The sequence below is a fragment of the Mercurialis annua genome, linkage group LG3 (assembly GCF_937616625.2).
Source record: "Mercurialis annua linkage group LG3, ddMerAnnu1.2, whole genome shotgun sequence".
Classification (NCBI taxonomy): Eukaryota; Viridiplantae; Streptophyta; class Magnoliopsida; order Malpighiales; family Euphorbiaceae; genus Mercurialis; species Mercurialis annua.
Window position 1 is genome coordinate 23,374,972 of NC_065572.1, and position 11,073 is coordinate 23,386,044.

At 38.0% G+C, this 11,073-nt stretch overlaps 1 protein-coding gene across 1 annotated transcript; it reads left to right on the top strand.

Annotated features, from left to right (window-relative positions):
- The first annotated feature begins 6,041 nt into the window (after positions 1-6,041).
- On the top strand, positions 6,042-9,840 carry LOC126672437 (uncharacterized). Its single transcript, XM_050366386.1, has 8 exons — positions 6,042-6,107; positions 6,396-6,467; positions 6,537-6,621; positions 6,718-6,989; positions 7,037-7,228; positions 8,295-8,774; positions 8,883-8,928; positions 9,827-9,840. The coding sequence occupies exons 1-8, from the start codon at positions 6,042-6,044 to the stop codon at positions 9,838-9,840; spliced, it is 1,227 nt and encodes a 408-aa protein (XP_050222343.1).
- The last annotated feature ends 1,233 nt before the right edge of the window (positions 9,841-11,073 follow it).

Below are 11,073 nucleotides of genomic sequence, written 5' to 3' on the forward strand. Positions count from 1 at the left end.
TTTTGGCATGATTACAGTGTTTATGGTATTTATATTATATTGCTATACTGTTGGAGATTATTTTGAGATAAGCGTACTTTAAATATATGTTGTTTATATGTACTGTTAGATTAGGCTGAAGTCTCGGTTACCCCCGAGCATGTGGTTTTATGCACGTACATTGTTTTAAATGTGCTAAGTTGGTTATCCGCAAGGCTAGCTACGGGTTTTGGTACCACCATACCCATACCCTAGCGCCGGTCACGATTCAAGAAAATGGGTCGTGAAAGAAACAAATCCAAGCGTTGCACCTTTTTAGCAATTTAAGCCAAACGTTCCGAAACGAATTCAAGCGTTTAATCTTTTTAGGAATTTAAGCCAAATGTTTACAAACATAACAAAATAAATCCAAGCGTTTGACATATATAGAAATTTAAGCCAAACGTTTACAAACGTTACGAAACAAATCCAAACGTTTCACCTTTTTAGCGATTTAAGCCAAACGTTTACAAACGTTAGGAAACAAATTCAAATGTTTCACCTTTTTAGCAATTTAAGCCAAACATTTACAAAGGTTACGAAACAAATCCAAACGTGTTACCTATTCAGAAATTTAGGCAAAACGTTTACAAACGTTACGAAACAAATTCAAACGTTTCATCTTTTCAGTTATTTAAGCCGAAGTTTATAAAGGTTATGAAACAAAACCAAAAGTTTCATCTTTTTAGTGATTTAAGCCCAACGTTAACAAAGGTTACGAAAAAAATCCAAACGTGTCACCTTTTTAGCAATTTAAGCCAAACGTTTACAAACGTTACGAAACAAATCCAAATGTTTCACCTTTTTAGCAATTTAAGCCATACGTTTACAAATGTTACGAAACAAATACAAACGTTTCACATTTTTAGCGATTTAAGCCGAACGTTTACAAACGTTACGAAACAAAACAAAACATTTAAAACGTTACGAAACAAATCCAAACGTTTCACCTTTTTAGCAATTTAAGCCAAACATTTACAAACTATAAGAAACAAATCAAAGCGTTTCACCTTTTTAGCAATTTAAGCCAAACGTTTACAAACGTTACGAAATTTCAAACGTTTCACCTTTTTAGCTATTAAAGACAAACGTTTACAAACGTTATGAAACAAATCCAAACATTTTACCTTTTAAGCGATTTAAGCCAAACGTTTACAAACGTTACGAAACAAATCCAAACATTTTGCCTTTTTTGCAATCTAAGCCAAACGTTTACAAACGTTACGAAAAGAATCCAAATGTTTTGCCTTTTTAGCGATTTATGACAAACGTTTACAAAGAAACAAAACCAAACGTTTAAAACGTTACGAAACAAATCCAAGCGTTTCACCTTTTTGGCAATTTAAGCCAAATGTTTACAAACGCTACGAAACAAATCCAAGCGTTTCACCTTTTTAGCAATATAAGCCAAACGTTCCGAAACAATTTCAAGCGTTTAACCTTTTTAGGAATTTAAGCCAAATGTTTACAAACGATACAAAACAAATCCAAGCGTTTCACCTTTTTAGCAATGTAAGCCAAACGTTTACAAACGTTACGAAACAAATCCAAACCTTTCACCTTTTTAGCGATATAAGACGAACGTTTACAAACGTTACGAAACAAAACCAAATGTTACGAATCAAGTCCAAACATTTCACCTTTTAAGCGATTAAAGCGAAATGTTTACAAACGTTACGAAACAAATCAAAACATTTCGCCTTTTTTGCAATCTTAGCCAAACGTTTACAAACGTTTCGAAACGAATCCAAATGTTTTTCCTTTTTAGCGATTTATGCCAAACGTTTACAAACTTTACAAAACAAAACCAAACGTTGAAAAAGTTACGAAACAAATCCAAGCGTTTCACTTTTTAGCAATTTAAGCCACATGTCTACAAACGTTAAGAAACAAAGCGTTTCACCTTTTAGTAATTTAAGCCAAACATTCCGAAACAAATTCAAGCGTTTAACCTTTTTAGGAATTTAAGCCAAATGTTTACAAACGTTACAAAACAAATCCAAGCGTTTCACCTTTTTAGCAATTTAAGCAAAACGTTTACAAACGTTACGAAACAAATCCAAACGTTTCACCTTTTTAGTGATATAAGCCGAACTTTTACAAACGTTACGAAACAAAACCAAACGTTTCACCTTTTTAGCAATTTAAGCCGAACGTTTACAAACGTTACGAAACAAATCCAAACGTTTCCCCATTTTAGTGGTTTAAGCAAAACGTTTAAAACAAATCCAAATATTTCACCTTTTTAGCGGTTTATGCCAAACGTTTACACACGTTACGAAACAAATCCAAACATTTCACCTTTTTAGAGATTTATGCCAAAGGTTTACAAACGTTACGAAACAAATCCAAACGTTTCCCCTTTTTAGCGATTTATGCCAAACGTTTACAAACGTTACAAAGCAAATCCAAACGCTTCATCTTTTTAGCGATTTAGGCCAAACATTTACAAAGGTTACGAAACAAATCCGAACGTTTCACCTTTTAGTGATTTAAGCCAAACCTTTATAAAGTTTGGGAAACAAATCCAAATGTGTAATATCGCGTAAAATTTTAAAATTTAAGTTGCGAGTTCCGGTAATATTTTAGTTGTTTACGTAATTTAAATTTGTTTTGTGATTTGATTCAAAAATTGTTTAATTTAAATCCGGGTTTCGAAAGGGGTTAATTGAAGTCCGGGTTTCAAAAATATTTAAATTTAGGTCCGGTTTGGGTTTCGGTTCAACCCGAAATTGGTTGGACCAGGTCTCGTTGAACCGAGGTTCAAACGAGACCCGGTCTCGAACGAGACCCACAGGTCTCGTACGAGACCTTTTCAATTCAGCAGGTCTCGTTCGAGACCTGCTGCCGAGAAGTAAGGGGGCAGTTTTGCCGTCCACCTTTCAAAAACGTTCTCTAAACCTAAAATCTTCACCACACTTCATACTAACCCTACCCGCCATCCTTTTCCTTTTTCTCTGAGAAATCATCGTTCAAAATCCCTTCCGAAGTTGCTGCCATCGGTAAGTTTTTAAATTCTTAAAATCTTTGTTTTAGTTAAAATCGACCTCTCCGTATTTTGATCTGTACGTAACCATTTCAGATCCAAATTCAGTTTCATTTTGTCCTTGTCGAAGAAGACTCACGTCTCTACAAATCCCAACTTTTGTTTCATAAAACGGTACGTTATATTTCTCGTATTGTCTGCCGCCGCTTTACTGTTTTCTCGATGATTTCTATTTTGATTCTAAATCGACCTCTTTGAATTTCAATTCGTTTGGCAGCCGTTTAGAGATCAAAATCAGCTTCGTTTGTTCCCCGTGATAATAGACTTATTCCTCTACGTTTGTACACTTTTCGTTCGTCAAACGGTACGTAAACGAACTCGTATTAATCGCCGCCGTCTCACCGTATTGTTTTGGTATTATTTTGGCGATTGCTCCTTAATGTTACTGCCAACTTATTTTTCCTTATTTGGCTTTAATTTTGATATCCTTAATGTTTATAATCTCTTGAATGATGGTTTGTTTAAACTTTCAAGAGTTTGGTTCCATCGTTTTGGTTTGGTGTGGTTTCTACCAAACGTTTTTGTGTTTGAACATTGATTTTATTTACACGGTCATGAGTTCTTAATCTTGTTAACCTTGTTCTATGATTTTCAGTTCTTGAGATCGTTTGAGTTGATGTTATATCTTAGGTAGTTGAATTATAAAAAGATTTTGAAGTTTGATTCGTAAATTCCTTTGAATTCGGTTTCTGCAATTTTCATGTTCATTGTTTCTGTTCATATGGGATTGTTTGTGTTGCTTAATTAAGAAGATGACTATGTGTCATTAGTTGATTGGCCCATTTAAATTGTTTTTGGGTAAAGGTCAGTTTTGGTTATTGAGTTTTTGAGTCTCAAATCTTTTGATTCCTAAGCTTATATTTTAACTGTTTTAAATTGATTTTTTGTTTTAATTTACGAAATTGATTTCGACTTATTAATTAACAATTTAAATAATATTATTATTTATAAGTTGAAATTTATTTTGGGCGTTATTTTGGCCCATTTATCATAGTTTATATGTGATTTTATATTTTGACTATATCAAATAAGTATTGGAGATTTTATTTAATTTCAAAGTTTGTCAAATTAATTATATTGTTTTTAAGGCATAAAAATAATATTTGAATATTTAAAAATTAAATTAATTATTATTATTAATTATTATTTAATCGGTAATTTAAGATTTTTGATTTAGAATGTCTTTGGGATTAAAGTTATATTTTAGCTTTATTTTGTTATTTAATAAATTGAAATTTTGGCTTAGCATGCCAATTTGGCTAAATTTGTAATTTACCCTTTCTAATTATTTATTGATTTATTTAAGGAGATATTTTGCCGGTAATCTTTAATTACTTGGGTTTCAAGATATTAGGTTCTATTTTGATATTGATTAATATTTTAGTAAATATTAAATTATAAACTGTGGTTTATAACTCTGGTTTTATGGTTTGGTCGGGTTAGACTTGGGTTGCCCGACATGTGAGATTAGCTTGGTAGTTTTAAGAAACTCGGCTAACTCACTATTTGAGGAAAAGATTTTATTTATTAATTAAATATTAATTAATTAGTATTTCGGATGAATTTTAAATATGAACTCAATAGGCTTGATTTAATTATGGCATTACAATTTAATTGAGATTGTGTTTTTCTGTGATTTTATCTGGCTTATTAATTGTGCTAGTCATACGTGGTGTCTAGTATTCTTAGAGTTAGGGGTTGGAGCGATTTTAACGTATGATTTATTTTTAGACTCTTCGACTACTCGCGCTCCGGAGTCGAACCAGGGTTAGCTGTTTGCCGAAGTTTCACGTTGATAAGCAAGCAGTGAGTTTGTAGTGCTATTTACCGCTTTATTAAGTACCGCATCGTATTTTAATATTATAATACTTTTGAACTGTTTTTACGGACTATGGATCTAGATTGAAACTAGCTACTCGATAGGCTTGTATCGAGACTGTGTGCACCAGTGAGTACTCTGGGAATCGGCAGACTAATGTCTTGCTTACGCTGGTATATATATGACGAGGATTTGTTCCCGTCCACTCTGGGTTTATCAGTATGCTATGTCATACTTATGCTGGGATCATTTCAATACTGTTTTCCATAATCATATTATATTAGTATAATATGTTTTGATTTAAGGGTTTTAAACTTAATAAATATAAATAGTATTGCGAACTCATCTCAGTATATCTGACCCCGTTGTTTTCCCAAATTTTCCAGGTTTATGATTTGAAAGCTGGTCCACTCCGATTCTTTTGATTCCTCAGAGGTTTTTATGTTATTTAAACTAGTTTCTGTTTTCGAACTCTTAGACCGCAGTAGAACTAGTTTGTATATTACTTTTGTTATTGCACTTGGGATTTTCGATTAGATCGATTATTTATTATTGGCATGTTTATACTGGATTATTTTTATATTATATTTAAGGCATGCTGTTGAGCATTTTGGACATTTACGTTATTTATATTAGAACTGTAATATAAATTGCTAGACTTAGGTTGGAGTCTCGGTTGCCCTCGAACAGTTTTCTGCAGGTTAAATGTTTATTTGATTTCCGCAAGGCTTGCTACGGGTTTTGATACAACCATACCCAGACCCTAGCGCCGGTCACGATTCATGAAATTGGGTCGTGACAAAGTTGGTATCAGAGCTTTAGTTTCGAACTAAGGCCAAATTTTTGCATGTTATGTGTTTATCGTTTTAAGGCATGTTAAGTGCTATTATTGTGTCATAGGATCTACTGCGGAATTATGATTCAAGTCTTGTCTTTTGAAACGTCATCATTTATTTTCAAAACTTTCTACCTTCACCTTTAGGAATGTTTGAGTCGGTCTTATGTGTTATTGATGTTTTACTTTGCGAAATTTTTTCTTTACTTTGGAAGGTTATCGTTATTACTCTGGATAAATTGTTGATTTGTGAACTATTTAAATTATACTCTAGTTGTTGCCATGTAGGCATTGTTTGAGATTTATTTGTTTCATTCTTAGGAATGAATACTTGTAGGCATGCTGCAGCTCAGGCTGAGGCTGAAGCTGACGACGCTATGTCTATTGAGGTTGACCAGCATGAACCAGAGGTTCAAGTTGGCAGGGGACGTGCAGGTGGAGTTCAGGCTGGTAGAGGCCGAGCTGGCAGAGGACGGGGTGGCAGAGGTCAGGCTGCTGGATGCAGAGGTAGGGGACGTGGTGGTGCGGGCTTTCAGGCACCAGGTGTACCAGAAGCTCCTATAGATCCATTTGACTTCACGACGTTTCTGGCTGGGATCACTGCACTCCAAAATAATCAAGTGCAACTGCAGGCGGGACAGATCGCCATGCAAAACCAGTATGCTGTGCTGTGACAGATTGTGCAGCAGCAGGTACCACAGGCTGGCGGTGTTGCAATTGGTTGTGGCGGAACCACTGACAAGGATTTGGTGTTGGCTTATGCAAGGCTAAAGTCGACTGAGTTTTCGGGCGACGGCGATGTCCTAGACTTTCTGTAGAAAGTTGAGCAGAATGCTCAGAGATTGCTGGGTACTGAGAGGCAGATTGTTATGTTAGTGGAAATGTCCTTGAAGGGTCCTGCAAGTGATTGGTTTCGCAGTGCCATTCGTGCTGAAATAGCTACTATTACTTGAGCGGATTTTGTGACTCGATTCAAGCATTTCTACTTACCTTTTTCAGTGACAGAGGGTCACAGAGACAAATTGCTGGTTTTGAAGAAAGGAGACAGGTCGGTAAACGAGTACACTACTGCGTTTGTGAGGCTGAGTCGTTTTGCCCCAGATCTACAGACTGAGCAGCAGAGGGTGAACGACAGGTATGTGAAGGGTTTAGGCGCTGATTTTATCAGTCTTCTGACTGAGCCGCACAAGGAATTTCCTATTGTAGTGGACAGTGCCCGTCGGATGGAGACAAATTTACTGCACTTTATGAAAATGACTGAGACAAAGAAGGCGAGCGGTGTTGTTCATAGTAGTGGATAGCAAAGTGGTAGTAGCAGCTATCAGTTCAAGCCTTCCCAGTACAAGAGTTCAGAAAGGGGGTGTTCGAAAAGGGTATCAGCCGTATTCTCACAGTTTTTGTTACAGTGGGAGTAGCCGTGGATCTGGTCGTGGTTACAGTGGTACTTCTAACGTTCCGTTTTGTCAGAACTGCTGGCACAGACATTCGGGATAGTGCACAGTGGCACCAGGTAGTTGCTATGCTTGTGGCCAGCAGGGTCATTTTTCTTAGGAGTGTCCGGCATCTTAACAGTAGATGTGGTCGGCTAGTGTTGCTCAGCCGGTCTTTCAGCAAAAGAGACCTGTTTTCACTCCTTCGGCAGGGTATTCTCAACCTGCCGCTTAGTTTGGTGGCCAGCGGGGCCGTGGTTTAGGAGGGCATGGTTTTGGTGGCCGTGGAAACGGTGGTAGAGGGTCGGGTAGTTACAGTTCTTCTCAGGCACCGCAGTAGGGACAGGGTCAGGCCAGAGTAATTTCTTTGACTCCTCAGGATGCTCGTGCATCAAACGCCGTGGTTCAAGGTACTATTCCCATTTAATTTTTAGATGCCTTGGTTTTATTTGATGCGGGTGCAACCCACTCTTTTTTTTCTTCGAGTTTTGCTGCTAAGTTGGGTGTGACACCATCTAGGTTGTTAGAGCCTTTATCTGTATCTACGCCTTTGTCTGACTGTGTTGTGGTGGATGTGGTTTATCCGTCTTGTTCTGTGGTTATACATGGTAGAGATCTTAGTGCTGATTTGATTATGCTTGACGTGTTATCTTTTGATGTTATCTTGGGGATGGATTTGCTTTCACGCCATTTTGCTTCTATCGACTGTCGTGGGAAGTCAGTTGTGTTTGGGATTCCTGGTGATATGCCTTTTTATTTCCAAGGGGAGAAGGCGGAAGCACCTAAGAATCTAATTTCGGCGATCAAGGCTAAGCGTATGATGGGCAAGGGTTTCCAGGCTTTCTTAGCGGTGGTTCGTGATTTAGAGGCTGACAGTGGTGATGTGCATAGTGTTCCGATAGTGAATGAGTTCACTGATGTGTTTCCAGAGGAGTTGCCTGGATTACTACCTGATTGTGACATTGAGTTTTGTATCGTGTTGCTCCTGGAATAGCTCCTATTTCGATACCGCCGTATCGGATGGCTCCTGCAGAGCTGAAAGAGTTGAAGGAATAGTTACAGGAATTGCTTGATAGTGGTTTTATCAGACCAAGTACTTCTCCGTGGGGTGCTCCTGTGTTGTTTGTCAAGAAGAAGGATGGTTCTTTTCGGCTGTGTATTGACTACAGACAGCTGAACAAGGTTACTATCAAGAACAGTTATCCTCTTCCTCGTATTGATGATTTGTTCGACCAGTTGGAGGGTGTTAAGTGCTTTTCAAAGATTGATTTGAGATCCGGGTATCATCAACTTCGGATTCGAGACGTCGATGTGCCTAAGACTGCTTTCAGAACGCGGTATGGGCATTTCGAGTTTCTGGTCATGTCTTTTGGGTTAACTAACGCACCAGCAGCGTTTATGGATATGATGAACCGGGCATTCAAGCCGTTTCTGGATCAGTTCGTTATTGTGTTAATTGATGACATACTGATTTACTCTCGGAGTGAGGAGGAGCATGCTTTCCACTTGAGAACGATACTGCAGACTTTGCGTGAGCATCAGCTGTATGCTAAGTTCTCGAAGTGCGAATTCTGGCTGGATCAAGTTACTTTCTTAGGACACGTTGTGTCAAAGAATGGGATCAAGGTTGATCCGACGAAGATTGAGGCGGTTATGGATTGGCAGAGGCCGAGGTCAGTTACTGAGATCAGAAGTTTTCTGGGGTTAGCTGGCTACTATCGTCAGTTCGTGCAGGATTTCTCCAGAATATCTGCGCCGTTAACTAAACTGACACAGAAGGGTGTTAAGTTTTAGTGGACTGACAAGTGCGAGACGAGCTTTGGGAAGCTCAAAGAGATTTTGACTACAGCTCCTGTGTTAGCTTTTCCATCTGGCATTGAGGGGTTCACTGTGTATTGTGATGCTTCTCGTATCGGCTTGGGTTGCGTTCTGATACAACATGGCAAGGTGATTGCCTATGCTTCTCGCCAGCTGAAGAAGCATGAGGTGAATTATCCTACTCATGATCTGGAGTTAGCAGCTGTGGTTTTTGCTCTCAAGATTTGGAGGCACTATTTGTACGGTGCGACTTGCGAGATCTTTACTGATCATAAGAGTCTGAAGTACATCTTTGATCAGCGCGAGTTGAATCTGAGGCAGCAGAGATGGTTGGAGTTACTGAAAGACTACGATTGTACTATTCAATACCATCCGGGTAAGGCTAATGTGGTAGCCGATGCGTTGAGTCGCAAGTCTTCGGGCAGTTTGGCATATATTTCTGAGGTTGGGCGGAGACTCATGGTTCGTGAGTGGCATAGTTTGTTAGCTTCGGGATACGGATTTTAGGTTTTGCAGAGAGGTTGTTTGTTAGCACAGTTGCAGGTGTAACCTGTTTTGATTGATAGGATCAAAGCTTCACAAGCTGAGGATCCAGAATTGAAACGGATTATGGATGAGATCCATCTGGATGGGAATTCTTAGTTTGTTCTGGCGGATGGAGTTCTCAGGTACGGTTCTCGACTGTGTGTTCCGGATTCGGTTGGTTTGAGAGACCATATTCTGGAGGAAGCGCACAAGTCAGCTTATAGTGTTCATCCGGGTTCTACCAAGATGTATCACGATCTCAAGGGTACGTACTGGTGGAGCGAAATGAAAAGGATGTTGCATAGTTTGTGTCTAAGTGTTTGACTTGCTAACAGGTAAAGTTGTGTAATACCCAAAATATTGAAGCATTTAATTGGACTACGTGTCCAGTCCTGTTTCGCCAGGGTGGCGATATTGGAAATAATTTTCGAGAAACTTAATATTATATTTCAATTCTAAAGTTAGAATTGGAATTAGAAGAAAAAATGTAAAGAAAAGCTCGAAATAAGGTACAGGAACTAAAGTGGTAATTTAGCCACTACGACTTAAAATGGAAATTATTTCGCCAAGATCCGCGAAATGTTTTATAGTATATGTGGTAAAAGTTTCGGGTCAATCAGAGACCTTTTAAAATTTGGACGCGGATGCGTTTGGGCTAAATTATAACTTTTGAAAAGTTTCAAGGGCTAAAGTGTAAATTAGCCAATTAAGCCTCGAGATTAGTAATCAAAAGATTTTGACAGAAAATAATAATATTGAGTTAGTATTATTTATACAAATATAAATAATACGTAATTAATTGAGTTAAAAGGATAATTTAACCGTATGGTTAAATTAGAAAGTTTAAAAGGGAATTGGTTTAAGTTAAAGAAATGAAGGATCAAAGTGGCAAATTAGCCAACATGTATATAAAAGAAAGAAAGGAATCAGATGATTCTAGAGAGGAAGAGAAGGAGCAGAAGGGAAGGGAGAAAGGAAATGACGATTGATACGTTCCGCCGCCGTTTCGCCGTTTCTCGTCCAAATCGAGCGTTCTTTATATCGAATTGTTCGGAATTCAGTCCTCTACCATATTTGAGCTTCAAATTAAGGTAACCTCGACGTTTTTGTTGCTGGAATTAATGAATACGGGCTGTTTTATATTGAGCGAATCGAATCAATCGTAACCTCGTCGTTTTTGATGTTTTCAATGATATACGAGTTGAATATTGTGTTATATTGACGTAGAAACATGTCGGAATGAGTTAGGGAGGTTGGGAGCATGTCGAGATGATGTTTGGGCCTGTTTAGGAGTGTCGCACGACGTGCGACATAGTTTCGTAACGCAATCAAACTTAAAATCGACATAACTCCTTCGTTCGGACTCGGAATTGAGCGATTCTCGCGGCCACGGAACGAGGAAAGGATCCTCTATCATTTTACACCCTCAAATCAAGGTAAGAGTTTCGTTTTGATGGTGAAATTTTCTGAGTTAGTGGCTGTTTCGTTTGAAAAGTTACGTTTGAATCGTTCGGATATAAATCGAGTTACTCTTGATACGTTTGAGGTGTAAAGTGATAAGTTAAGTGTTTATATGAGTTAG